Here is a 27,503-nt window from a genome sequence, read left to right on the forward strand (position 1 = left end):
TATTATGCATATTATGTATACATTGCAAAAATGACATTGAACCAAGCTATTAATCTTATATTGAAATTAAAAATCAATTTAGTATTATTTTTAGTATAAAGACACTTACCTACAGTAGTGTTCTCTCGCTCATTTGGACTATTCTAGCAATGCAATTTTACTCTTGCTCTCTTTTCTTTTCAAATGCAACTTAAAATCATCAAAGACAGCAAAAGGTAATCACCGAATAATAATACTAATAATAACACATCACACAAATGGCCAGACATTTTAGTTTTTTAGAGTTTTGTGCACAAAAATCTTAGGTTTTTTTTAACTGTACCAATATTTTGATTTCAGATCAACGTAAGAGGTTCATCTTCACCCAGTCGTAAGTACAACAATTGTAGTTAAAATGACCTATAAATTAACAATTCAAAGAAAATCAGAAATGTTCTATTTCACACAATATCCAATGTTAATAATCTCTGTGGTGAGACTAATCCATTTCAGTGTCTGTATACAACTTGTTGTACTACATATTTTGAAAGTTACAGTGATGCAATTCACCATTGAATGAACTATGATTAAGCATTCAAATTAACTCAATTCAATTTCTTAAAATAATGAAATGTAAATGGTCGTTAGCAACAATGACTAATCTGCTTGGATGAATGTCCTTACTGTAGGATCTTTATTGAGTTATTTGAATGTTATTGTGTAAAATGTATGCCTTTGTTTTGTTGTTTCAAATACTATATACATGTAGGCGAGTGCAGATGTATAGTGCAGGCTACTCTTCTTGTCTCACACACACGTGTTAGGACAGCAAGCCTTAGTGGCATGTATTGCATACACAGATTCCTTCTATAGAGATGTGCTCACTCATCATCAAAATGCCAAGGAATGACAGATGTCACTCTCATTGATTTCATGGATGTTACGCCCACAACACACCCATGACTAATTAAGAAATCCACAATGCAGTTGGTAACTGATCACTTATGACTTTTACATGTATTGATTTAATAGACACTGTGTCCAAAGTGACTTACATAACCCTGATTGAGTGCTATCCCAGTATTATCTGGGACAGCACCTAATCAGTCTTGTGACATGTTTTATTCTGTATGGTAATTTGGTTGATCTCATTCATTGCCTGGAATGGCTCTCTCTTCCCATTCCCGTTCTAGGTGTCACTCACAGCTCAATTAACTCTCTTATGCTGGTTGTTTGAGTGATCACTGATCACATTTTTGATGCTCACATCGGTTTTTACCATGAATTCACCTGACATACTCAAAATCTATCTGATAGTATACTGCATTTTAACAGGAAGAATGGTGTCTCTGTCATTGCTCTGCCCATCTGGTATAGCACTATGCAACTTTGGTGGACCATGCAGGAAACATGTAGCCAGTTTAAAACCAGACTCATTCACTTCAGGAATAGAGTCTGGAGACTCACAGTTGGGAAACGTTTCCAACACTGGCATGGTGACGGGCTTTGAAGTCATTGGTCCATCAGCCTAACCAATCGTATTGATGAAGGATTCTTAAAGTTATTAGCTTTGCTACCGTTTACCACAGTTTTGAAATGGTGGCAATAGAAAAACGACACCTTTCCACACAATAGTTGAATAGAAAGCTCTGCCTCCCCCATGACATCATTTGGTTGAATAGGTGTTAATCACAGATCACACCTCAGCTCTACCCTTGCTGATTGACATCTTGTTTGAACAGTCCTGAATCTTTTCTGTCACCTAGGTCCTAAAGGCAGACCGCCACTGTCAACATCACAAAGACTGTCCTTAGATCTTGAGTCCCAGGAGCTATTTGATGCAAGGTATTGTGCTAAATCTTTTGTAACTCTGAAATACCATTTATTTTCTGTAAAAATATAAACAAATAAATGTGATACTAAAATATCACTATAATTGCAACTATTCTACAGACAAATACATCGGAAAGAGGGGAGGCCAGGTAATTTCTTATGTCAGTCTTTACAATAATTTACATTACATTTTGAAAACAAATATGCAATGTAATGTGTATGCAATATACAGTAAATGTGTATGTAAAATGCCTATAACCTTGCAGGTGTATAATGCAGCTTGTTTGCTAATCTAGTTTGTGTGTGTGTGTGTGTGTGTGTGTGTGTGTGTGTGTGCGTGCGTGTGTGTTTGTGTGCAGAGATGCACTCTGTGAAGAGACATCATCATGAGTGGCCTCAAGAAAAAAGTGATATAGATCATTCTAACTTCCATCCTCAAGAGAGGCCTGCAGAGGTATACAACTACCAGTGTTTTAAAATCGTATTAGCACAATTGCCTTTTGCGTTCCCTCGGAATACTTTTTGCGTTCCCTCGCAATACTTTTTGCGTTACCTCGTAATACTTTTGCGTTCCCTCGCAATAATTTGTATGTGTATGTCCATTAAGCCGCATGTTCCGTTTGCGGAGGGGTAGAGAGGGAGCGAGGTTGTGTGTGAGATTCGAGTGGGAGAGAGAGGCATGTTACAGGGACCTGAGCGATGTGAATGTAGGCTATATTGTTATAGAGATCATGAAATAAATCCTCGGATCCAAACCACTGTGCAAGTTATTAACCTGCATGCTGTTGTGAAGGAGAGAGGGTGTTAACCCGAGTTGATTCAAGTAGGCTACCTCGGCCCTAGGAGCAGCCAAATAAGTCTCCCCTGAAATCTCAAACTACGTTCTGAGACATAAAGACAACATTGGGCGCAATACAGTAGGCTAGCCTAGGCTACGTCAGGTTAATGCGCTGTCAACTCTCATGCTGTGCCGAAACAAGCCGTTTTTCTTTAGCAGACGCTTCAGAGTTTTCATGCTTATAATCACATTGTGTCTCACAGACAAATCCGCCAGTATATTGCTGTATGTGAGCCCCAGGTTAAAGTAAAACTTAAAGGAGAATTCCGGTGTGATATTGACTTAAAGTGTGTTGAAACATGATACCGAGTGTGAGCGTTTGTCTCAGAGCTGATCTCGACCTGCCCCCTGCACTCAGAAATCTGCCGCTCGTTAGCCGATGCTAGCAACAGGTTTTGCCTCGGCATCGGCTTAGCCATGCAAATAAATCACTGTTTTACACCATTTATGAGGCTCAAAGTAGCTCCACACTTTATTGGTAGACTTCTGAGGGCCCTGACATTTAAAACAAGACATCGAGAACTTTGAAAAAGCTGGTTTACTTACATGACTGTTTATTCAGGCAGTCACTTCTGAAAGTTTTCCGTTCGCCGCCATCTTGAATTTAGTCACGTGACTGATTCGTGACTGTTTCACGTCACAGCTATTAGGCGCGTTCAAGTTCAACTCCAAATGACCTCTTGCAGCAGCGAGAGCTGCCGGTGGCAGCAGGGGAGGGGATACAAACGCTGCTATGAAGTTGTACACTCTCTACTTCCTGTAGTCTAGACTTGACCATGTGACGAAACACAAGGCACAGACCCGCACGGACCCTTGTGGATATGAAGAGGCATCTAAACACCTGCACATACGTCAGGGATGTAAAAGCCAATTGGGGCAAAGTCCTGACGTCATGAAGGCAGGTCTAGGCTCCGCTGTGCTCCGCAGTAGCTAGAAGGTGGCTGCGCCGCTGCTGAGCAGCCGCCTGGCCACACCTTGCTGGTTAAGTTGAGGCCATGTGATACCGACTGCTGAGTCGAAAATACACCCATCTAGACCAACGTGGACAGATTTTTAACGGGGTGCATCTTGTGCTGCGCAGTTTTTGTGCTGCGCAGCCATCTTGAACGCGCCTATAGTTCCGCTCCGGCTCGTCACGTGACTAAATTCAAGACGTGAACTAGTCATGAATCAGTCACGTGACTAAATTCAAGATGGCGGCGAATGGAAACCAGGAACCAGTGCTTTTTAAAAGTTCTCGATGTCTTGTTTTAAAAGTCAGGACCCTCAGAAGTCTACCAATAAAGTGTGGTGCAATATAAACGAAAATGATAGTAGCAGTGGTATAAGCAGGATAATCAACTCCGCGCCGTGCATTTACTTGGAAAATAATGCACTTATCGAAGTGTAAAGGCCGCTACGCCTGCGGCGTCTGGACCTCATTACCACTTCGAACGTGCATTATTTTCCTAGTAAACGCACAGCGCGTCGTTGATTATCCCTTACGTATGGAGCCCAAGTTGACAGGAACACATACAAGTTATCGCCAGGGAACGAAAAAGTTATTGTGAGGGAACGCAAAAAGTATTGCGAGGGAACGCAAAAAGTATTGAGGGAACGCAAAACTATTGTGAGGGAACGCAAAGTGTGCAAAGAACGCAAAGGGAACGCAAAAGTGCACTTAAAAAATGTTCACCCACCTGACCCTTCCCGGGCTCCGTATGATACCAACATCAAAGCATTTTTAATGAGAGAAAAAACCCATTAACAAACATGTATTCTTAAGAGACAAAGGATACAAACAACAATGTACCTACTAGACTATGTTTATTTCAGAAAATTGGTGTGGTATATCGTTACTTACTGAGATATGATATTGAAGGGGGAAAAAACATACCATTGTTGTGTGTCTCTCTTCAGATGTCAGACTGGTATGTGGGTTCCTTTTCCCGAGTGGAGGCTGAACATGCTCTTCATCTGGTCAACAGGGTAAATGTAACATCCTCCTGACAGGCTGCACTGTTCTGGCATCAAAACACTCACTTGTCATATATGAGTGTGCAATGTCATCAGTGTAATTAAAATGTGTTTTATTAGCCAAGTCCAGTGTGTTCAGCTATCAGTCATTAGTTCATTTCGAAAGCTCAGTTAAGCATGGGGCACCTGATTGTAAGATTGTGAATGGTTTACGCTAACTGGCTTGAATTTAGGAAATGGACAGTGCTATGCAGGTTGGAAATGATTTAGGTCAATGTCAAAGGTTGTTTGGACACATCACAGTCTCTGTGCTCTATCGACAGGAGGGAGCCTTCTTGGTTCGAGACTGCTCTAAGAGCACTCCCCAGGAGCCCCTGGTGCTGGCAGTGTTTTATAAGCACCGAGTGTACAACATCCAGATCCGCTACAGTGAAGGCACCAGCAAGTTCACTCTGGGCACAGGACTGAGGACCAACGACGTAAGTGAGCTGAAGCTGTTGACAGAGTCAGGTGGTTTAATTCATGGGAATTCTGTGTACATTTGGTCATATAACACAAAATGAAAGTGTGTGTGTGTGTGTGTGTGTGTGTGTGTGTGTGTGTGTGTGTGTGTGTGTGTGTGTGTGTGTGCAAAACATCGTTTGATGTTTACTCCCAGTCACAGTTTTTAACCAAATGTGTTCTATTAAGCTAATCAAATATCGGCCGAGACTAACTTTTAGTAAGGGAAAATGACAGCTCATAAGATAAGAAAAAAGCTCCGGTGCTATTGCTATGAGTGACGTCAATTCTCATGCACAAGCTTGCTTGCAGTGACCACTGTGATTGGCTGATGAACAACAGGTCTGTCATGACACACATGCCCTAAATGCCTACTACCAAAGCAAAAGAAATATACATAAAGACAAGCTGCCCTATGGCTAGTGTATTCACAATGGTTTTAATGCATATTTGTGCTGACACGGTAGCATTGACATTGATTGATTGAAGATGAGTTAATGTAACATTGGAACATTGATTGGTTTCGGTTATTGTTATTTCAAGCTGCACAATTATTGCCTTGCAGGCACACGTGTGTGTGTGTGTGTGTGTGTGTGTGTGTGTGTGTGTGTGTGTGTGTGTGTGTGTGTGTGTGTGTGTGTGTGTGCGTGTGTGTGTGTATGTAATGTCATGTCATGTCATGACAGGACAACATTTATCTCTGTGACTATCACAGACAAACGACAGAAGAATGAGCTCAGGACACATGGGCTCCTTATCAGATTTTGTGTATTGTTCTCAGAAATGTCAATGCCTAAAGCCAATTGTAAATATGTGTGCGTGTTAGTTAAACATGTCATCTCATTCAAGCGACTGAGTGCCTGGGTAAACCTGTTTTACCACAGTGTAACAACCTTGCATGCTTGTGTTGCATGCTTGCATGCTCCTTTCAACCATGTCCTTGCCGACATGAATTGGTATAGTGTTAAGATATGAAATGTCCCACCAATAATAGACCTATAGCATTGACTGTAGGTACACCTTTTTAAGTTTAGTTTGTGATTAAATCAGCAAATTATTATTTTAGTAATGAGTATATCACTATCGTAGTAATATTGGCTATCGTAGCTTAACATTTGATGTCTTTGTTTTGGAGAGCACATGAGTAGTTAAATAGGGGTGCAGGGAAGGCAGGCAGTCCCCCTCAAAATATATCATGATTTCGGCCTTGAAGCATGTATAGACCTCCCATATTACTGGTTAAGCATATAGACCTCCCAGATGACATTACTGTTTTTTTTTCCCATTGTCAAGTGATTCTTTGAATATAATATTATTTTATTAAGTTACTTTACTCAAGATATTCACAACTGATTATATGCTAGCTAGACATTGTGCATTGTGTCTCAGTAGGGATTAGTCATTCACGCATTGTCCTTATATTTATGGAAATCTGAACTGTTTGTTTACTCTAACAGGCTTTCGATAATGTAGCTGACATCATCAAATTCCATTCTATTTTTCCAATCGCTCTGATTGATGGAAGAAACCCGCATGAAGACGAGAAAAGAACATGTGTTCTTCTGTACTCCGTCACCAGAAAAGACATACTTCAGCTGCTGGGAATGGACACATAGAGACTCAGCAAGGCAGCTTCAAATGAACACTTAACAACTGAAAAACATGATCAGTAATTAATGATCAAAGATACAGTATATTGGCAAATACACTGTGAGATTGTAAAATCCCTTTGTCATGAACTTGTTTGCTCATTTTTTAGTGGAAAATGTCTTCAATTCCTCATTACTAATTGTTCTCTGCCTTGGTTATGCAAGGAAATGAGGCTGAATGTCCACTCTCTGTTGTAAATGAAGGGAAATTTGTATAATAAATAGGCATAATAAAAAGTTGGGGGATTTACATATTCTTATACCAGTGCTTTTCAGTGTAGTTATGGCTTGTAGTTGTTGCCTTTGCGAGTTATAGTTCGTCAGGTGTAAGGGCAAGGTAAGGTTGGCAAAGATTATGTTTTATGTTATATGGATCAATGATTGCCTCATAATCACTGCTTTTCACATGCAATTATTCAATTATACACTGTAACAAATACAAAAGAACCAGTTTTATTTACATTGTAATAAAGTACATACTGACACGGACATGGCAAGACGGTTACTTAACACATTGTGAGTCTCGGGTGCAATACAGAAGGTTTCAATGTTTTGGTCAGGTATTTTAAATTTCAGATGAAAACTGACTCTGTAATACGATCTCTAAAGAAAAAAAAAGCTCAACATCAATGGAGACCTGCTTCAACAACACCTGCAAGTTTGCCCTGTGTCTCATCACCTTAAAACTTTCTTCATTGATATACAGTATGCTTAAAATGACACCATTCTACTCATGGTCATATAACAAGCAGCAAAATAGACTTCTTTCACTTGTTTGTCCACCATTCTAATACTTAACTTAACTTAACACTAACAGCCATGCAAACAGAAAGGTGAGGGCAGGACATTGACTGGCGATTTTTAAGGTAAGGTACACTTTATTGTCCCCAGAGGAAACTATGGGTGCCTCTAATAAATCTTTTTATCTATCCTCCCTTCCTTCCTTCCTCAGCCCTCCGCCTCGATCCCGCTGATCTATAAAGAACACTGGATAGAGTATCCTATTGTTGCCACCCCATCATTCTTTATCTAGATCAGTGAGAAGAGGACAGAGGAAGGAAGGGAGGATAGATAAAAAGACCTACAGGCTCAGAGATGTTCGTGACTTATGCCATTGTTACTCTCAAGCCAAAAATACCCTGGAAATCAGAGGGTTCTCGCGAGAGCACAAGTTGAATTGTGTCCAGAAGATACTCTGGCCACGAGCAATGATGCATGTTACGTTTACGCAACCATCTGCAGTAACCAACCAAATCAGATCAAATCAAATCAAATGGTCGTAGTATTATCCAATTGCGTCAAAGTCCAGAATCAGTCAGACTAAACATTGGTTGTGTTATCCAATTGCGTGCAGTGAGGTCTTCTAATGCATGCTTGGTGCCGCCCCTCGAGTTGGGCCATTTTCATTATTCGTGGCCAGATCCTTTATCTGAAAGATTTCAGGTTCTGGTTTACTACCAGGCTAAATTGATCCATTGGACTCAAACAAACACACTGAATGAAAACTTCCAATTCAAGTAATAATCGAGCTATTCAGATTGGACAGTGTAGAAAGTTGCATTATTTATCCGGTTCAACTTCTGCATGGGCAGACAACACTCAAAAAGTGCAATCCAGAGGCAACACTACAGCGAACGTTAGAGCACAACATAAGAGAGGGACACTACACATCAGAGTAATAACGCTATCATCAATACAAAATGATTTATTTAAGTCATATAAAATAACACCTTAAAATTGTCTGCCATTTGCTTTATCAAGACTTTAAAAACTTTAACTTGACTTTTTTTTACATACTGTAAAGAGATATGTACACATGGCTGTAATTCACAGGTTCTTAAACCTGAAGCCCAGTGTCTTCACACCTAATGTAGGTGAAAATGGTCAGACTCATAAAATCAGCTTGTCAGAAATCCCTTCAGCCAACAGCTCAGTAACTTGGTACTGGTTACCCTGGACTTTTTTAAACTTCATTTTTAATGACGGGGACCTCACAAATTCTGGTACAATTCTGTGAGTGTCTCTAGAAAAGACAATGCGCAGTGGGGCGATTCCTCTGTCTACTGGTGACTGTAGGCCTCTTCCTAACCTCAGAGCCAGTGGGTGTGGATGGTTGAGGACAACCACTGGCTGGTTGGGGCCTGGGCATTTCACAGGCTGATCGTCCTTTACAGGAGTCAGACAAAGTCTTTGTGAGATCACAATGCCACTGAGCTTCCGGCGTTTAGCAGACATCTTCTCTTTCTGTTGCCTCTCTTCTGGAAAAATGAATGGCTCAACGTTTGTCTGAGTCGGTGGTGTTACCAGTGCTTCAAAGATATCGCATGAGTCATTCTCGGACTCACACTTTTTCCTTTTCAGGCGAAGCTTGAGAACTTCGTGACAGGCCTGCTGGTGGACAGAGATGTTCTGATAATTGGAGGCACAGGACAGGACTGGTCTTGCTGTAAAAGTGTCATTCTCTGTGTGCTTTTCTGATTGTCTCTCAGGTTGAGAAGGTGGGAGATGCTTATCTGAAATCCTTACTAAAGACACTTTTGGAACCAGTGTGAATAGCTGCTCATACGATTTCTGTTCAGAACTACTAACATGTGCCTCACAGTTTGTTCTTCCTTTGGCTTCAGTGTCAGGCAGATATAAACATGTTTGTGGTTGTCTATGAGTTGGGTGTGGCTCTGCTGGTTTACATCCAGTGAAATCCAAACTGGAATTTGAGTCTGTAGCAGTACTGGGTGTGTCAGTTTGATTACTCTTCACCAACACTTGAGTTGGTGACGCCCAGGCAGGCCTTTCAATGTGTGTATTCAGTTTGTGTCTGTTATTTTCATTCTCTGGCCTGTCCATAGGCCTCGCTTTGGCTGGTGGCGTTGCATAATCCCCCTCTTGCCGCAAATACTGGCTTAATGTTTCTCCAACTGACGACTGACCTGGAACCAAGAGGTTATCGGCACAATCCTCAGCAGATGTGTAGGTCTCATAGTTGTTTACACCAATACCATGTGTCGGCCTTCTCTCAACTACACGTGGAAACTCTTCACTCTTCGGACTATATTCCAGTGAATATACAGATAAGATTACAGGCAAGCCCTCAGCTTCCCTTACCTCGCCATTACAGTCTCTATGCATCTCCACTGAGGTTTCAGGAACCTTGCTGTCTCTGAGAAGTCCACCAGAGGTTGAACTTTTGTTGCTAGCAAAAGGCAGCTTATTATGAGAAAGTAAAGAATGTGAGGAATTTCTCTGTCGGAGTGCAGCAGTTGGGAGACGAGTAGTTATGCTTACAGAGTTAGCCTGTGATCCACACCCTTTATTCAACTCTTGTGACACAGGTGCAAGAAAACAGTCATGTTCAAGTGGTTCTTCTTTCACATTAACCCTAATGTCAGAGTGTGTTTTCAAAGTGGCGATGGGTGCACTGGATGTTTTAAGAAAACTAGGTTTTGAAATAGGAGTCTGACCTGAGTCCATCTTTGGACAAGTCTCCATCTCACTCAGCCTTTTATCCCTATACACAACTTCCTTGAAGGTTGTACTTGGAGCAGCAGGTGGTGCAGGAATCGGAGCAGCAACTGCAGCATTTGAGGCGTTCTTATCTGAACGTCCTACAGACTGCTGTGGCACGATCCTAAACTGCAACTCCTGGGTGCCGTTAACAGTTTTCACTTCGACCAACTCCACCAGGCTACCTGGGGGGATGCTGATCTCCTCTGGGTAAGAAACAGTCAGAGTACGGTCGTGGTGAATTGGCTGGTTCAATGGCTCCAGCAGCTCCACCTGGACAGGTGATACCACCTCAGGCTTACTGATTATATGAGGGAGACATTTCCCCTGAAGGGCTAAAGGTTGCAGGAAAGACTCTGAAGTTTTACTCCCGATCTGGCATTCTGTGTTTCGGTTTTGGGGATTTAGTGATTGGCCCACTGTGTTGGCAGTCCTGTTTGTTAAACGACCTAATGAGGCTATTGCAGAAGCTAGGGGCCTATTTGAAGTCAGAGTAATCATCTTTCCTGGCACATTAGAAACTGCACCTAGAGTTGGTCTGGTGGTCTGATTTGACAAAACCGTCATTTTTGAAGGACCTAAAAGGGCCTGACTCATACTTATAGGAATTGTGTTTGATGATGACCCAACACAAGCCTGATTTGCAACACTATTATTAAACACATACGATGGTTTTGGACCAATTCCTGTTGAACGCTGTTGACTTTTCCGTAGGATGTTTGGAGGTGTTCTGCCAGTTGAGTGTTTCAGTGTGGTTGAAGTATTAGGTGTACCCAAATGTAGTGACTGTCTGGGGATAGCACTAAACCCATTTGTAGCAACATTGGATGCTGGAAGATTTCTGTTGGTTATATTGGGAATCATGTCCACTGATCTCTGCAGAGTTTTCCGTAGGATTATTGGAGGTGTTCGGTGATCTGAGTAATTTGATGTGTTTGGAGTAGTAGGAGTAGCTGTATATATGGCTTGACTAGGGATAACACTATACACATCTGGGGCAATACCTGTGGAATGTTTCAAGCTTGTGAGGACTTTGCCTGTATAAGATTTTGGTTGATTTCCCACTGGAAGATTGATGTTCGCTGCATTGCCATTAGCGTTATTTGCTGCATTAGGAATCCTAATTGGAGTTATACTGATAATCTGGTTTGGTCCACCAGCAGAATTCAGATTTGTTGACACACACTCTGTTTTTGAAGTAACACCAACATACTGGCTCTGTGGATTGAGAAATTTGTTTGATGTGACTTGCTGGCTCAACATACTGCCCAAATGGCTTGTGCTGTTCCTCTGTGGCTGACTCACTGTCAAAGGCATCCAATTTGGCACCATATCAAAAGCCTGACTAGATGCTTTAGCTGTCTGTTCAGTGACATCTATAAAAGTTGGCAGTCCTACTTTGGGAACAGATGCTATAGACACATCTCCCATTATTAGAACATTCTGCGTTCCGTCCTGATAAGGACCCACTTTCTTCTTGGCATGTACTCGTTGGACATGCTTCACCACATAGTCTCGTCTCACCGCGCCATAGCTGCAGAAGTCACACTTGAATGGGAACTTTCCGGAGTGTTGCACGGCATGCCGCTGAGACTCCACTTTAGTATATGAGATGTGGCCACACATGTTACAAGTAAAGGTGACCCCTGCATGCTGAGCCAAGTGTCGCTCAAAGAGGTCATGGTCCTTGGTGGAAAAGCGACATTTGGAGCAGAACAGCTTATGGCTGCTTGTCTGCGAAGGTCCTTGGTTTGTTATGCCAACCAGTGAAATGAGAACATTTGAATGTTGACTCTGTGGAGGCTGCATGTTTTGAGCAGTCATGTATATATCCCCACGTAATCCTTGTGCCCTGAGGAGTCGGCAGCCTTGAAGTCACATATTCCAAAGAGTTTTAGGTCAGGAATCTTCTGGATATCCAGTGGGTTGAAATGGATGGTTAAGCTTCATCCTTCAATCAATCTGAAACAGAAATACAAAATAATAGCTGAATATAATGAAGGAAACAGAATAGTAACTGTGCTAGCAGTTGTATTACAGTTTTTTGATTTCAAAATCGTCTTCGGTGCTGCAATTTCTTTTTAGACGTAAGAATTGGCCAATGGGAATGTTTTTAATCAATCTCTTAGGGTGGTGACTGTCTGCTCTGAGGAGCGTATTCCTACTTAAAGGTTTGCGGTAGATGGTTGTCTCCAGGTTCCCTTTGTCATTTTTACGTATAGTTAAAGGGATAGTTCGGGTTTTAAGACACGAAGTTATATGGGTTCCCTGTCAGCAACGTTGTGCATCAGCACTGACTTACCCCCCGACAGTGTCCTGTGAGCCGAGATCCAGCCGGTTTTTGATCGTTTTTGATGCCGGACTATTTTCTTCAGCAGGTTTCTGGGGTCACGAAAGTAAAGTGTTTTTCTTCTCAAAACCATATGCGTTCAACAGAGTGATATATTTGCACCACAAAAACGTTGTCCAGCTGTCAGTAGCGCGCAGTGATAGGAATCGCGAAAAATAAGTAAGTGATAACGAGGTTTGAATTTTTCCTGGACAACGTTTTTGTGGTGCAAATATATCACTCTTTTGAACGCATATGGTTTTGAGAAGAAAAACACTTTACTTTCGTGACCCCAGAAACTTGCCGGACTACTTTCTTCACCATCAAAAACCGGCTGGATCTCGGCTCACAGGACGCTGTTGCGGGGTAAGTCAGTGCTGATGCACAACGTTGCTGACGGGGAACCCATATAACTTTGTGTCTTAAAACCCGAACTATCCCTTTAAGTCTAGGAAATCTACCTTTTCCATAGAATGCTCACTCGTGAATTTCAGGAAAGGGGTGGTGTAATTAATATAGTCCATAAAGAGGTTCAACTCTGTTTGATTCCCAGTCCAAATAAAAAACACATTGTCTATGTATCTCTTCAGGGTTTCCCGCAGCGCTTTCCTGCTAAGGCGGCCGCCTTAACAACACAGGGCTGCCGCCTTAACTAGCGTCTTCAAGAAATAAATAAATAAATAACTATATTATGTATAGTGATATTCGCCGTATTACTCTGTCATGTTTTCTCCATGTCATTCCAAACCGTAGCCGCTAGTCTCCCTTCTCTGTAGAACGCATAAAGAAAAGAAACTTTTTCAAATCGAGTTGGCCTATGCGCACAGGCGACGCGCTCATTCAGCATGAGTATTTGATATCAGGTCAGGTGCCACTGCCACGCATATCTCAGAGTGACTGCGAACACAAATAGCCTAAACCTTGCTAGATTTGACGACTCTCACAGGAATGGTTCTCCGTTGAATCTACCAAATGTGTGGGATGAGCGGCATAACACTTTTGAGCGCTTTATCTTTTTTTTTTAATCACTCGTCTACTATGAATGCATAGCCCACTGCATCTTGTAATTTGTTGTGACAAACACTTGTGCCATCTAGCCTACAGCTAACAACAACTTGTGACGGCTATTCATTCACGTGTTGTACAATACTGAAATTGTCTGAGGTTTACACAGGCTAGTTTAAACTTTAAACATAGCCTCTTGTCTCCCATGCCAGTTTCATTCATCCCGACCGGGCGGGACGCACGTTTCCGTTTTGTAGAAATAATTCCTGAATGTTTTTGTTCAGAGCTGAACATGCAACTGTATTTGACAGATGACAGATTTGGTTGCTAGTGACAAAATATTAGCGTTCAATGCGGTACGATCTCGCTAATTATGTTTTTAAAAGCATTAAAAACGTTCCGGCTCTCTTAGGCTATATGAGCAACAGGCACAAATACAGCTCCAATCAAAGAATTGCAGCTTTAGGCTACTAAATCACAATTCACTAACTTTACCATACTTTACCATACAGTCGCAATGTTACATGTTCATACAGTTTCATCTTTATTTCATGATATATTCTAAAATATCCACCATTACAAATATTCTTGGTTTTAATAGAATATTATAATATTGACTGGCTTTAAAATATATCCTATGGTGCTATGCTGAGCAGTGCAAAGGTTTTGAAAGATACAAAAGGCCCTGCATTGGAGTTATAAACTTACACTTTTAAGGTATAATATTGTCTAAATTGTGTTAATGATGTTTAATTGGTTGCTGATTCAATTAAATCTGATACAATGAATGTGAAATCCAGGTATATTGCTGTCATTAGTGTCAAAATTCAACATTTTCAACATGCTGACAGCCTACTAATTTTTTACTTCAGCTGACCTCCTTGTCTTTAAGTAAATCAGAAAAGAAGTTATTTAGATAAGTGTGTGCTAGACTGCTCCTGTAGCCAACAATCCCCTCTCTACCCTTTGGGAATTGAACTGTTATATGATCCTTGGTGATGTAAATTATGAAAACCCCTTTATTTGGTTGGTCTTGATGTGGCCTTGACTCCTTTAAGACTCGGTCTCGACTCAGACTTGCTTCCTAAAAGACTCGGTCGTTGTCACTCGGTCTCGGCTGCAGTTCAACCAACGGTCTCGACCCCCCCCCCTCCCCCAAAGGGGATTGTATATAAACTTTTCTTCCCATAGTCCCATCACCAGACAAGACGATTTTGAAATCAAGGCCGTGGAAATGGCTGATAGATTCAAAGAGCGCGGCTATGCCGAAGTCGACATCTCCGCAGCCTATCAGCGAGCCAAATCCAACCACAGGACACACCTCTTGGAGAAATCTAGGTGAGCTTCAGCTCCTCGTCTCTGCTTCTCCACTGAATTCTCAGAATGTGGTGGCGAAATTAAACACATAATCAAAAAACACTGGCATGTCTTACAAAAAGACCCATCTCTAAAAGACATTTGTGACCATTCAAAGCGAAATCAGTCGTTTTGCGCACAACATTATTTTGAGAAAATCAACAATAACAAACTTCAGGGTTAAAATGTTGAATTTCACATTTTCGCATAATTCGACTGTATACAGTCTACAGTTTCATATCGTGAACGCATTTCACGGAAAAACATTCGTTTTGACTGTTAAACCCGGCGAAGATTCAACACATTTGCTGTCATTCCCGCCGCTTAAAAAGGTGATTTCTCCTCTTCTGGCATATCGTGACAGGAGAACCATGTCAACTTTGGATGTGGTTATCTTAGCGATCGTTTGTGTAATACCCTCGATATACATATCGTTGGAAAGCTTAGTTTATGGCCGTTCACGTGAGCACAATAACTTAATTTAATAAATGTTACCGAAACGACTGGTTCCGCTTTACAGGGTCACATTTGTGCAGAACCCCCCTTGATTTTGTTTAAGCGATCCCGTTCACTAAGAGACAGATTGGTCCACACTTATACGAGCCCTCCTAAGCAACGAACTTGGTTATCATTACCACCTAAAGGTTTCTACCGGTGCGGTCGGTGCACCCACTTCAAACTCGAATGACACAAAGTACTTTTCGCATCCACATACTGGCAAACGATACAACATAAATACTTACAATTAATTGTAATTCTACTCATGTGTACATCTTGAAATGTCCTTGTGGATTGATTTATGTGGGGCAAACCAAACGTCCACTCAAACAGCGGATTGCTGAGCATAAGGCCGCGATACGGAAACAGAATATGGATTATGCAATAGCGCGCCACTATGTCCTAGCTAGCCACGGCTCTTGCGCTACATTAAAATTCTGGGGGATTGACAAAATAATGCCTCAGCAACGAGGGGGAGACATTATTAAAAAGTTACTCCAAAGAGAAGCCTTCTGGATCCACACACTCAACACAGTTGAGCCCGATGGTCTGAACGAAGAATTATGTCTGTCCTGTTTTCTCTGGTTTGCCATCTTGAATGAATTTATTTTCACTTTGTTATTCTTAATTTCACACTGACTAAAGTTGTATTTAATGCCCATCTTGTTTTCGATGAGTGCTCCCACTGGTTAATTGCTGGTTATACCCACCCCTCACTACTAACCAATGTCTTGGAGAGAGGTCTTTATTAACTGTGTAATGACACCAGTATCGTTTGACTCTGAAGAAGACACAGTGCGTCGAAACGTCAGTCGTTTGTGCACCACAATAAAAAAATTAAAAAAAGTGGTGTATGGATGCTATACTGAATGGATGGTAGTGAAGCACAGCACACATGAATTTCTGAACTAAGAAGAGTCAAAAAATGCACTTGCCTTTCAAACTGATAAGACATTGTCAATGGCTATTTATTTGAGCTAGCTTGTGTAACCTGAACCAGGCATAACTGCTAGCCATAGCCAAGGTCTAGCCTATTTTATCCTGGCTGTAGATAAAGCAGGATATGTTTTCCCCAATATTTTACTAAATTAGTAAATAAATGCTGAAGCAACGACAGAGGCTATTGACATTTGAAAGAACAGTGTGCACAGTCTGAAAGCCCATTCCATACTCTTTCTGGATCATCCAAATTGATTATGTTTCAGTTTTGTGTTACAATACTTCCAACAAAAAAGCAATATAGACACCTCTTAATTACTTTTTCAAAAACAGCTTAAACACTTCTGTAGAGAGACATAACCATTTGCCAAACATTTTGTTTATAAATTGTGTAATGGGGCACCCAATGTGGGGATGTGAAAAACATCTGCAATTTTTCTTCTGATTTTACAAAATTGAAACACAGTCAGTGTCAACACATAAGGCTTACGGATGAATATGTGGAATCTATACGTAGCAATCATTATTCACAGAAAAATTGAAGTCTTTAGCTTGAAAACTTTTTGAGACAGTGACATCTGAACTTTGCTGCAGATTTAGATGAGGGTGCCAATGTGCCAAAAATCAGAAGGGGGTTACCATGTTCAAAAATGTTTTTCTCTGGATGTATTAGGTATACCAATCTAACATTTTGGCTAAGTTAGTTTAAATTGTTACTCTTTAGATGGTAAAAGTTTGAAGCAAATCTGAGATGGTCAAGCAGAAATTTTCTCTAAAATCCGTTGAATTGAGGTGGAATGACCCAGCATCATACTTGACACTGCAATGTCGATTAGTAACATTCTGTGTTGCCTTCATGTATTTAGAACTAGGCCTACTGCCGACATGAGCAATATGCTGTTTCACATTGTAGTGGCGCTCAACCTTATTCCAGCCCTCCAGAGTGCGTAGCTGAAAAAGTGCTTAAGCCATGGCAGAATGCGCGCAAGAGTTGCATACAGTGATCCCTCGTTTATCGCGGGGGTTACGTTCCAAAAATAACCCGTGAAAAGTGAAATCCGCGAAGTAGCAGCTTTATGTTTTTTTACAATTATCATTATAGAAATAATTATTCGGAGTGTCTATTTGCACCCCGGGGGCAAATAGCCTAGGCCCCATAGCTGAGCTATTTACACACTGTGACGTAACAACAAAAGAAACGGACCATCTTGGCAGGAGATGTCCTATCTAAGTCCTAAATCTAACAATTTAGGATTATTAAAACAATATTTTAGATGGGAAAGTGGTGCTAAATTTCCACAAAGTTTGCTCAGTGAACGGGTAAAACCGTCCATTTGTCAGCGAAATCAAGAAATGCGATCTATTAGTTTGTTTACCGTTACCTAGCAATCACATTTTAAATGCAATATCTCCCGCTTTTACAGAACGGGCTGTAGTGTAGTGGGTATGTGATCGGACTTCGGCCCAGGGTTTCATGGTTCGAATCTCTGCATAGGTGATGCCTTTTTTTTATGGTACGAACGATTCTCTCTTTTCTTAGATGACGTTACCTCGCGGCAAATAAGAGCTTGTGCTTTTTGAACCTGTCAAAGATAAACTAGTTTTATTTCAGTTTTGTACAGTTGAGTAGAAGTCAACAGTGGCAGCGCTGCCTTGAAGACAACTCAGAAAATAACTCTCTGAACTGCCTTTGATCAAGCTACCACATGACCACTCATCAGCCTAATATTTGTATAATCACTTCCATATATTGTAAGTTACCCAGACATGGCGAAACAGCTATAAACTGTAGAGCTGGTAAATAGCCTACAGGCCTATAGACAGTGTACAAGTACATGGATGTTAGACATCGGGTGTAAATAGCATTGTTGATTAGACACACCCGGGTGTAAACAGTAATGTTGATTATTTGCACCCGGGTGTAAATAGTATTGTGGATTATTTGCACCCGGGTGTAAATAGTATTGTTGATTATTTGCACCCGGGTGTAAATAGTGAGTGTCTATTTTAAGGGTGTCACAATCTCGATTTTAAATTGAAATCGATCGAAATTACATCTCAATCTCGAACTTCGAACTGAAAAGTAGAATTGACGATGCAGCCACACCCCCAACGTGACGTCCAGCATGTATGCCCAAAACGCAAAACCACACACGTGCAGCATCAACACTCCTCTAATTTTAGGCTGCAGCCAGTTAAAAAAATGCACATCAACCTCTTGTTACTCTGAAATCACGGGTGTGGAAGCATTTTTGCGTTCATTCACGTCAGTTAGCCTAACACCAATTTAGCCTTCTCAACTTAGCAAGTAAAAAAACTATTTAGTTAGCCTACAGTTCAAAATGACTTTAAGGGCGCTTTCACACCACTAATTCGATTATTTGGTCCGCTTCAGGCAGTGAAATTGTTATTATGTAGCATATAGACTCCAGTGAGGTCCGCTTTCACACCAGAAAACGAACCAAAATTAGTCTGATTGATTTTTTTCTCAATGTTTATCTTCCGGTAGAAATCGGCGCCAATTTTGACTCACTATTTTGACCTACAGTCTATGGTTTGGACCCCAGTTCGCGTTCTCACCAGAGGGACCGCACCAGAGGTCTACTTTTGGTAGGGAGTCAAGCGGACCGAGACCTCCTCTTTTTGCAGGTCTCGGTCCGCTTGTTTTGGTGCGCACCCGAGTGCGATTAATGCTTTCACACCAACGAAAACGGACCGAACTAAGAGGTTTTGGTACGAATGGACCGTTTGGTGCGCACCAAACGATGTTGGTGTGAAAACACCCTAAGGCTTAAAATGCACATTGATCAGTACTTATTCCATTAACACTAACCTTGGGTCTCTTCAGAGTGTCTTCAGAGTGTGCACAAACATTCAAAGTATCATTCTGTGTTGCTTCATTTCACTATGTTCACATGTCTATGTTTGACGTTTTTTTTTTGTTTACAACCTCACGGATGGAACGGTTTCAAAATAAAAATTCCTTTCAAAATAAAAGCCCCCTGAAACAGAATAGGAAGAGGGCAAAAAATGAATATAATAATAATAATAATAATGACACATAGAATGCATTAATAAAAAAAGATCGAAAATCGAATCGAATTGTGGCTTTAAAATCGAAAATTAAATCGAATCGAGGATTTGGAAAATCGTGACACCCCTAGTCTATTTGCACCCCTGGTTTTTGCACCCCTGGTGCAAATAGCCTTGACCACATAGCTGAGCTATTTACACCCTGTGACGTAACAACAAAATAGTATTATTGACTATGGACATCTGGGTGTAAATAGTATTACTGACTATGGACACCTGGGTGTAAATAGTATTATTGACTATGGACACCTGGGTGTAAATAGCAACAATGGCTATTTGCCCTATGCATGAATAACAGTGTAACAGTGATCGCTCTTTACAAATACCGGGTGCAAATAGCATCTGCCATTATAGACACCCCGGGTGTAAATAGTAATGGGGTCATTCCGTGTCAAATCACCCAGTGCCGGAAAGTGACCCTCTCAGAAGAAATCTGAAATAAATCACAGGTGTTTGTAGACTAGACCTATGCACAAATCTGAAATAGTATACCTGGATCACTAATGGTTTAAAATCTACAGCCCTTTGAAGCTTCAAGTCATTTTAAGCATTGTGGTGAACAATCCTTTTTGGTCAACTTGCAACGTTATTGGTTCTTTTGGTATTTCACACACATCAGTGAAACTATGTGAATGGAAGCACATTTTCCTGTTGAATTAAGAAATCTAATCAGATGAGACGTGTCTTGTGTAATTTCCCCTCTGCAAAGCTCTGAAAATGGCTATAAATTCATTATGTGAAAAGACATCATCACTTTTGAAGGCTTCTCATTCGAAAGGTATGTGCCACAAATTTCATCAGGTTTCTTTCCCACTCATATGTAAGGGATAACGGCCGACGAGGTGACCGGTTCGATGGAAATAATGGCTAGGTGGAGGTCTAGAACTCCGGCGACGTGCGAAGCACGGAGACGGAGTTACCTCCGCCGTGCCATTATTTCCATCGAACCGGTCGACCTCGAAGGCCGTTATCCCGCTTATCTCCCGTTTGTATTCATAACCTGTATATTTAGAACATAGTTTTATTCCACCGTTGCGTCCGTTAACATCGCTAAAACTGTCTTGACTGTGGGACTACTTTTCCACCACATATCAACTTTCTACTTGCAGGACAAAACTGCCGTTACTAGTTCTAAATGGATGGTTGCTATGGCCAAAAGCCAGTCGTTAGTTCCAAATGGCTGGTTGCTACGGCCAAAAACCAGTCGTTAGTTCTATCTCTCCCGTTGTCAAGCGGGCATATCCCAGGATTCTGCTTAACTTTATCTTTGAAAGATCGCTACTTTTATAGCCTAAATGGCATCCAACTAGCTACAATCCACCTCCGTCATATGCTACAATGTTACTATGGTTCTGCACGTCTGTATTTCAGCTTGGATGCAACGTGACAGTTCATTTAAACTTCGCAACGAGTTTGGCGAATTAATATTCAAGTGTGATACGGGAACTACTTCAAAGGTAGCAGGTTATACGAAGTTAATGGCCATCCCATCAGCCAATCAGAGAAGAGAATTCCATTGTTGAGGGAGATAAATGGACTATAAGGTTATGTCCATGCATCAACTTTGGCTGTAATTGTTGTCATATTGTCAGAGCATTTTGTTTTAATTGGGCTTGATTTTCAAAAAGCCCATTTTCGTCCTATCATTTCACCATGTGGACAGTTAACAGAATTTTTTTTTAATTTTACCATATCACATTCTGTATGTGAGGATCATCTGTCCAAAATTTGGGCTTGTTGCTGAGTTTCTTTATTGGAGATATGATTTTTGTAAAATATTCTCTATAAATCCACTGAACTTGCATTGGATCTGCAGTACCACTTTACACCACGTGGGGTGCTCTTTTAATACAATGGAAGTCAATGGAAGAGTAAGAGATTCACTTGTTTGCTGCACATATCCAATCTAAACACACATTTTATGGTTCATAGTTGAATTGTTCCAAGTAATGATTGCAACATGAACAACATACTACTCATAAATAAATCTTATTTAGCTAAATAAACTGATCTAGCAAAATATACACACATAAGACTGACTGATCATACATGCAGCAAGAGGATTTAGCTTGCCATCTATGTAACAGTTTTCTACACCACCATAGAAGTTGGAAAATGAAAGTCATGAACATATTCAATTAAAAAGGGGTTTCTAGAATTCAGTGCATTGTCAGATGCAGAAAAAGCGTCAGATGCAGTTTAGAGCAGGTATTTCACTTGATGAAGATGACCATGCATGTTTCTATCACATAAAAGTATTCATCAAAAGGTATGAGGGCTCAAAACGCTATTGCCTGGATCCAAGACGCATTCATGAAAAGGAGATAATTCATCAAGTATCTTTTTAAAATACCTGATCTCAACTGAAACAATACTTTTTTCTGCATCCGGCAATGCACTGAATTTTAGAACCCCCCCCCCTTTTTAATGTTCTTTCATGACATTCATTTTCCCACTTCTTTCCCAGATAACATGGAGACAAACCACTGATCCACCTTGATGCTCTTTATCTCTCACAGAGGACTGCATACCAAGCATATAGGCCCCTTCTCAACCTCTCTCCTCAACTCTGGAGGAAGGTCCTCCAGGCTCATTCCCACTGATCTAACTAACACTGGATATGCTATCCTATTGTTGCCACCCCATCATTCTTTATCTATATCAGTGGGAACTGCCAAAGATGGCATTTATGCTAAATCCTCTTGCTGCATGTATGATGACCAGTCAGTCTTAGGGCCGGGCGATATATCGATATTTAAGATATATCGATATTTTTAAAAATGAGATATGGAATTAGACCATATCGTATATACCGATATAGTTCAAATTTGCGCTTTGATTGCTCCAGGCAAGCCGCTGACCGGAGATCTATACGCTGCTCCCCGCGCCCGCCCCTCCTTTTTCTGACACAGAGCGGGGTTGCACACAGCACCTAAGTTGTGTCCCTTAAGTATCAACCATAAGGCTTATGTGAGGAATTTATGTAAGGGTGTTGCACAAAATGTCTTAAATGGTATCCTTAGGTAAGGAAATTCGTTAAGTTATTTAGATTTTCATTTGCATTGAAAGGGATTTTCTGGCACGACAAATTCCAGTTCCCACGGAGATTGTTCGTTTGCTAATATGTGCATGCTTTTCTGAGGGTGAAATGCGGGACTGACTGTCCAAAATAATATCAAGATGTGAGCACATATTGTCTATAAAATGGTATAGCGAATAACACAACAAATCTGACTATAAACGTTGACCAGTTTGACGGGTGACGCAGCCAAACACGGCGCACCTTAGAACAGTGACGTTAATTTCACGATTTTATACTTTACATCTAATGTACCTATCAGTAGCTAATGTTAGCGATAAATAACTCAACAGGTACTGTACGTTCAACATATGCAACTAACTAGCTTGCTAATAAGTTATGCAATTAGAAAGCAATCCACCAAACACAATAGCCTAAAGCTTAATGATCTATAATCTTACCGTGATAATTTTTGGTGACATTTATCCATTCATCAAGTAAATCCTGAGACATGAATTGAACTATACTAGCTAGCTAGTTAGATATTATCCTCTGGCTGTCATCCAAAGAGCAAGACCATTTGTGCACCAAAACATTTTTGTTACATGTTGCCTGGTGAACCAAACCAAAGCTCATAATGGTAGGCTATCAGTTAGGACGACTTGAGCAAGCTATGTTACCACTAGGCCTAAATAAACGACATAACTTCTGATAGGCCTATTTGATTGAAGAGTAATATTAGCAGAAGATTTATTCATTTTCAATTGTTAAAAGTGGTTAATTAACTACATTTATCAGCATTGACTCAGATAATAATATGGGTTTTCCTTTAGGCTGCTGGACATTTGTGCAACGGTTTGAGGGATTTCTTAAGATAATAAGGAGGAAACTCAAATACATGAGGGAAAATGTTGAGGAGAATACTTGGAGGTGTTTGTGTAACTGATCTTATGTTAAGGGGGCCTTAAATCAAGTGGTGCTTTGTTCTAGCAGCTACTTTACGGGAAAAATATCGGGATATATATCGTATATCGATATTCAGCCTAAATATATCGGGATATGACTTTTGGTCCATATCGCCCAGCCCTAGTCAGTCTTATGTGTGTATATTTTGCTTGATCAGTTTATTTAGCTATATAAGATTTATTTATGAGTAGTATGTTGTTCATGTTGCAATAATTAGTTTCCAAATGTAGCTGAAATTGGGTGATTTGACACGGAATGACCCAATGTTCATAATTTGCACCCTGGGTGCAAATAGCATCTGCCATAATTATTATAGATGTTTTAAGGCTGTAAAACCCCTCACTACAAACTGTTTACACTTTTCTCATACATGTATTAACATTAACGATCAACTTATGATGCTGAACACATTCCAAATCATTAAAAGTGACTCGCATATTTCACACTCCGACCGGGCCTCCTCGTCCTGGCGCTGCTCCGCTGTAGCTGAACTGTAGCCTACACGAGACACGGCACGGAGGAGATCAGTTGACAATGTTCTAGGGATGTTAACAGATGACTGTTTTTGGGGTTGCTCCACCCAAAACGCATAACTCTCTCTACCACGCGTAAATGATGGATGGCAGAATTAAATTAGAGGGAAATGTGCGTAGTTGCGCGTTTTTTTGGACTTACGCACCCTTACGCGCATGGGAGAATTCCCCCCTATATGCACGGTGGTAAACATTTAAATGTTAGGCAATCGTGACAAAAGACCGGGATCAACACGGGGGGTTGACATTGATTCAGTGACAGGATTGACTGTCGTTACAGGATGCAGTAGCAAGTATTTTGATTCTCTGTGTGCGAGCAAGGCGGGAATAGTTATGAAGTAGGCTAACGTCTGAATGGGAGGAGAAGATGGGGAAATGTAAATTCAATGACAACTGGCTCTCAAGAGGGCAATTTTCAGCCTGGCTGAAACGCATTTCCGCTGACGACAGTGAGGCATACTGCATGTTCTGCAAAAGAACTCTTAAACTCAGGACCCTGGGCATCAAGGCACTGGAGTCTCACACGAAATCCAGCAAACACCAGGAGTCGGCAAATGCGGCATGCAATTCCCATGGAATTGCCCAGTTCTGTTCAGTAGCAAGTGGCACGTCGTCAAGAAATAATACCGGTAGTGTTACGTCCGGTATTCATGATCTATTGGGCTCAATCTGGCTTTGTTATTTCTTTTTTTTAATACTTCGTGAAGGTCTTAAATTTAACCCATGACGGTCTAAAAAAAGTCTAAAATTGCACTTTTTAAAACCTGCAGACACCCTGGGTGTAGCAGTAGCAAGAGTAAACAAAACGATTTAACTAGCATTACACTGACTGCAGACGTTGACTAGCATTTTAAACAGCTACTTCTGCTGTTTTTCTGGGACAACTGGTCATATCACTCTCCCGCTTATGCATCTCATTAACTTTTGTGTTTGCATGCAACACCCACTGTTGATGACGCATCCTTGGTTCAGTTAAGAACTAGTGGAAATGCGGGGTGGTTCACTAGATAGCACCACGGTTCAAAGACTTTCGAACGGCACCAGTTCAACACCAGGTTCGCTTTCGGTGGAAAACCGCCTGAAGAGCAATGGAGAGCAGTTTGCAGTAAAGCTAGCCACATCGTCTATCGCAGGACAAAAATATCGTCAGCAGCCTATGATAACCTAATTAAATACTCGGAGGGGTGGGTTAAAGCAAAGATCCTTAATTATTGACAAGATAGAGCAACGTAATGCATCTCTATGGAAGCAAAATTCGAACAGTTCCGGTCTGCTTAAAGAGGCGTGTCGCAAAGACGTCATAGTGGGATATCGATCTCTGTCAGATTGGCAAGCAGTTCATTTCGAATGTTAACAGGTCTGCTTAAAGGGGGATTTGGCCCCCCTCCCCTTTGTGAAGACAGAACATGGAAATGATCGAACGTTTGCGCCTCTCGCTCCGCTTTAACCCTCTCTGGTTAAAGTGCATGGCAGGCCGTTGTTTGCCCAACTCTGCTCAGAGGGTCCCACAGTCGACAGACATTTTTTAATGTGGTCTCAAAAAATATATTTTTAGCAGAGTTTATGGTTTTTGACTTGACTACATTTTTTACTTTTTCAATGGCATTCTTTATCCTGTAGCACTCTGAGATTCCATGTGAATGTAAAGTGTGCTACAAATAAAACATATTAATATTATTCTTAATATTATTCATATCATTAGCCTATATCACAATATATGGATTATAGTAAAAACTGTCAGTTAGTTAAGCTATCTTGAAAGCAATAGCCTGCTCAGTGAATTTCATCATAGTTTCTGGACCACACATAATTAGGCCACTGAACAGATATTGTACTTCTCAACAAGGTCACATAACAATAGCTTTTTTTATTATTATTTACTATTGCTGCAAGGAGGCCCTCTCTGATGTGGGATCACTGGAATTTAATGAATGACATTGTTTTCAGCCTAACCCAGCCCAGTAAAAGCATGCTATGGCTTGCATGTTTCTGTTGCATGCCTATATTATGGAAAACAATAGCCAACAATGGACTTCCGACTAATCCTATAGGTTACTGCTCAGTCGTTGCTAAATGACCGTTTAGACTGCTGCAGAACCATAGCCAGCACAGGGAGGATAATCAATCATTTTGAAAGTTAATTTCTTCAGATGTTGAGTTAGCTATGTAATCATAGGAAAGTAGGCTAACCTATAGCCCATAGCCTACTTTCTCGGGAAAAGTGTCGTTATCTCGACATAATAACCTAAACATTTCGAGATCACAAAAAACCCAGGATCTAAACTTCTAGAGCTTCCATAAAGGTAGCCCACATTTCCTTATATGGTTATTCAATTAGGATAACTTGTAGGTGGTCATCACGACCTGAAACACAATAGGCCTGACAGTGTAGGCTGTCCATTCATCATTTCAGGCTGTCATCCGTTATTTCTACACAGATGTAGGCTATCGCTTAAACAAACACGATGCTTGTGGAAAACTAGCCAGTGGAGATCATTATCGTTTCAGACAACCCTATAGTCATGCAGCCACAGCTTCACCACAAAGCCCTTTCCTCGTGCCTTACTCTCTCAAAAGCCCAGGTGTGAAGACCATTTGCCATCCAACTTTCCATTCCATTCTATTATTCACGCACACGGACTGAAGTAGCCGCACGATGCCAACATTTCCATGCATGTATAGCCTCATAATTACGTGGTTTCCAACTGCTAGATGTCTACTTTCCACAGAAACACCAACATTAAACCGTTATTCCTACATATTTTCCTGGTTTGAGACAGGAATGCATCCAGGCTGCTGCTGACTTTATACCAACGCTACGGTTTTCAGTGGTCCACACTGCACAAAAGACTGAATGGGGGAAAACAGACGACACACGAGTACTCTCTTCGTGGACTGAAATGCGATTTTTTGCACGAATTCGAGTTAGGCGGCGTAGCTTACAATACAATAATAATAATAATAATAATCGTAGTCTACACCATGCAAATTTGCACCACCCCCATCATCACCGACTACAGCTTGAGCCGCCATCATGGTTTCGAAACGTAAGGGGAAAATGATAGATTTTCATCATCAAAACTCACCGTTCTTTTGCAGCTCTTCAGACAATAGTGAATTTATACGTTTCCTCATATTCTGAACGGAAAATAATTCCAATCTACGGTCGTAGTTAGGCATGCAACTGTGTATCAAGGTGTGGTTGTTTTGCAGGCATTGTGGGTGCTTTGCGTAAGCGTATACGGGGCGTCTGATTGGCTGTCGGCACATTGTGGCAGTAGAGCTCTACAGTGTAACCAACTTCGAATGTCCTATTTAACCCTTTCTATGCCGGTTTGTAGACGAACTACGGTTGTCTTACACGGGTTTCCCGTTTACCAACAAAACTAGATGCGCAGAAGACGGGTGGCCTGGCCAGTCACGTTATGAAACAGCTGTAGTCTTACAATCGGCATTTTGCGTATGCCACTGTTGTCTAAATGATGATAACATCTCATTCCAGAGTTTG

General features: G+C 41.0%; 2 protein-coding genes across 3 annotated transcripts; one reads left to right on the forward strand and one right to left on the reverse strand.

The window, feature by feature from the left end:
- Positions 1-343: 343 nt before the first annotated feature.
- Positions 344-7,245, forward strand: LOC134095551 (cytokine-dependent hematopoietic cell linker). Its single transcript, XM_062549161.1, has 7 exons — positions 344-370; positions 1,746-1,824; positions 1,933-1,961; positions 2,172-2,266; positions 4,550-4,618; positions 4,930-5,085; positions 6,565-7,245. Exons 4-7 carry the CDS (start codon positions 2,174-2,176, stop codon positions 6,721-6,723), a joined length of 477 nt encoding a protein of 158 aa, XP_062405145.1. The 5' UTR covers positions 344-370; positions 1,746-1,824; positions 1,933-1,961; positions 2,172-2,173; the 3' UTR covers positions 6,724-7,245.
- Positions 7,191-27,233, reverse strand: LOC134095550 (uncharacterized). Of its 2 annotated transcripts, none has more exons than XM_062549159.1 (2): positions 27,082-27,233; positions 7,191-12,219 (listed from the first exon to the last, which is right to left on the reverse strand). In XM_062549159.1, exon 2 carries the CDS (start codon positions 12,079-12,081, stop codon positions 8,647-8,649), a length of 3,435 nt encoding a protein of 1,144 aa, XP_062405143.1. In that variant the 5' UTR covers positions 12,082-12,219; positions 27,082-27,233; the 3' UTR covers positions 7,191-8,646. The 2 variants fall into 2 exon arrangements, with proteins under 2 accessions (XP_062405143.1, XP_062405144.1); XM_062549160.1 differs by lacking the exon at positions 27,082-27,233 and adding an exon at positions 26,562-26,602.
- Positions 27,234-27,503: the final 270 nt, after the last annotated feature.

Source organism: Sardina pilchardus, chromosome 11 (genome assembly GCF_963854185.1).
Source record: "Sardina pilchardus chromosome 11, fSarPil1.1, whole genome shotgun sequence".
Lineage (NCBI taxonomy): Eukaryota > Metazoa > Chordata > Actinopteri > Clupeiformes > Clupeidae > Sardina > Sardina pilchardus.

What these genes read in the sequence shown, in the direction of transcription:
- LOC134095551 (XM_062549161.1), top strand. Translation starts at nt 2,174, where the DNA reads ATGCACTCTGTGAAGAGACATCATCATGAGTGGCCTCAAGAAAAAAGT. An exon ending in CTCAAGAGAGGCCTGCAGAG is followed by an intron (nt 2,267 to 4,549) that starts GTATACAACTAC and finishes GTCTCTCTTCAG; the next exon opens with ATGTCAGACTGGTATGTGGG. An exon ending in CAGGACTGAGGACCAACGAC is followed by an intron (nt 5,086 to 6,564) that starts GTAAGTGAGCTG and finishes TTACTCTAACAG; the next exon opens with GCTTTCGATAATGTAGCTGA.
- LOC134095550 (XM_062549159.1), bottom strand. Translation starts at nt 12,081, where the DNA reads ATGACTGCTCAAAACATGCAGCCTCCACAGAGTCAACATTCAAATGTT.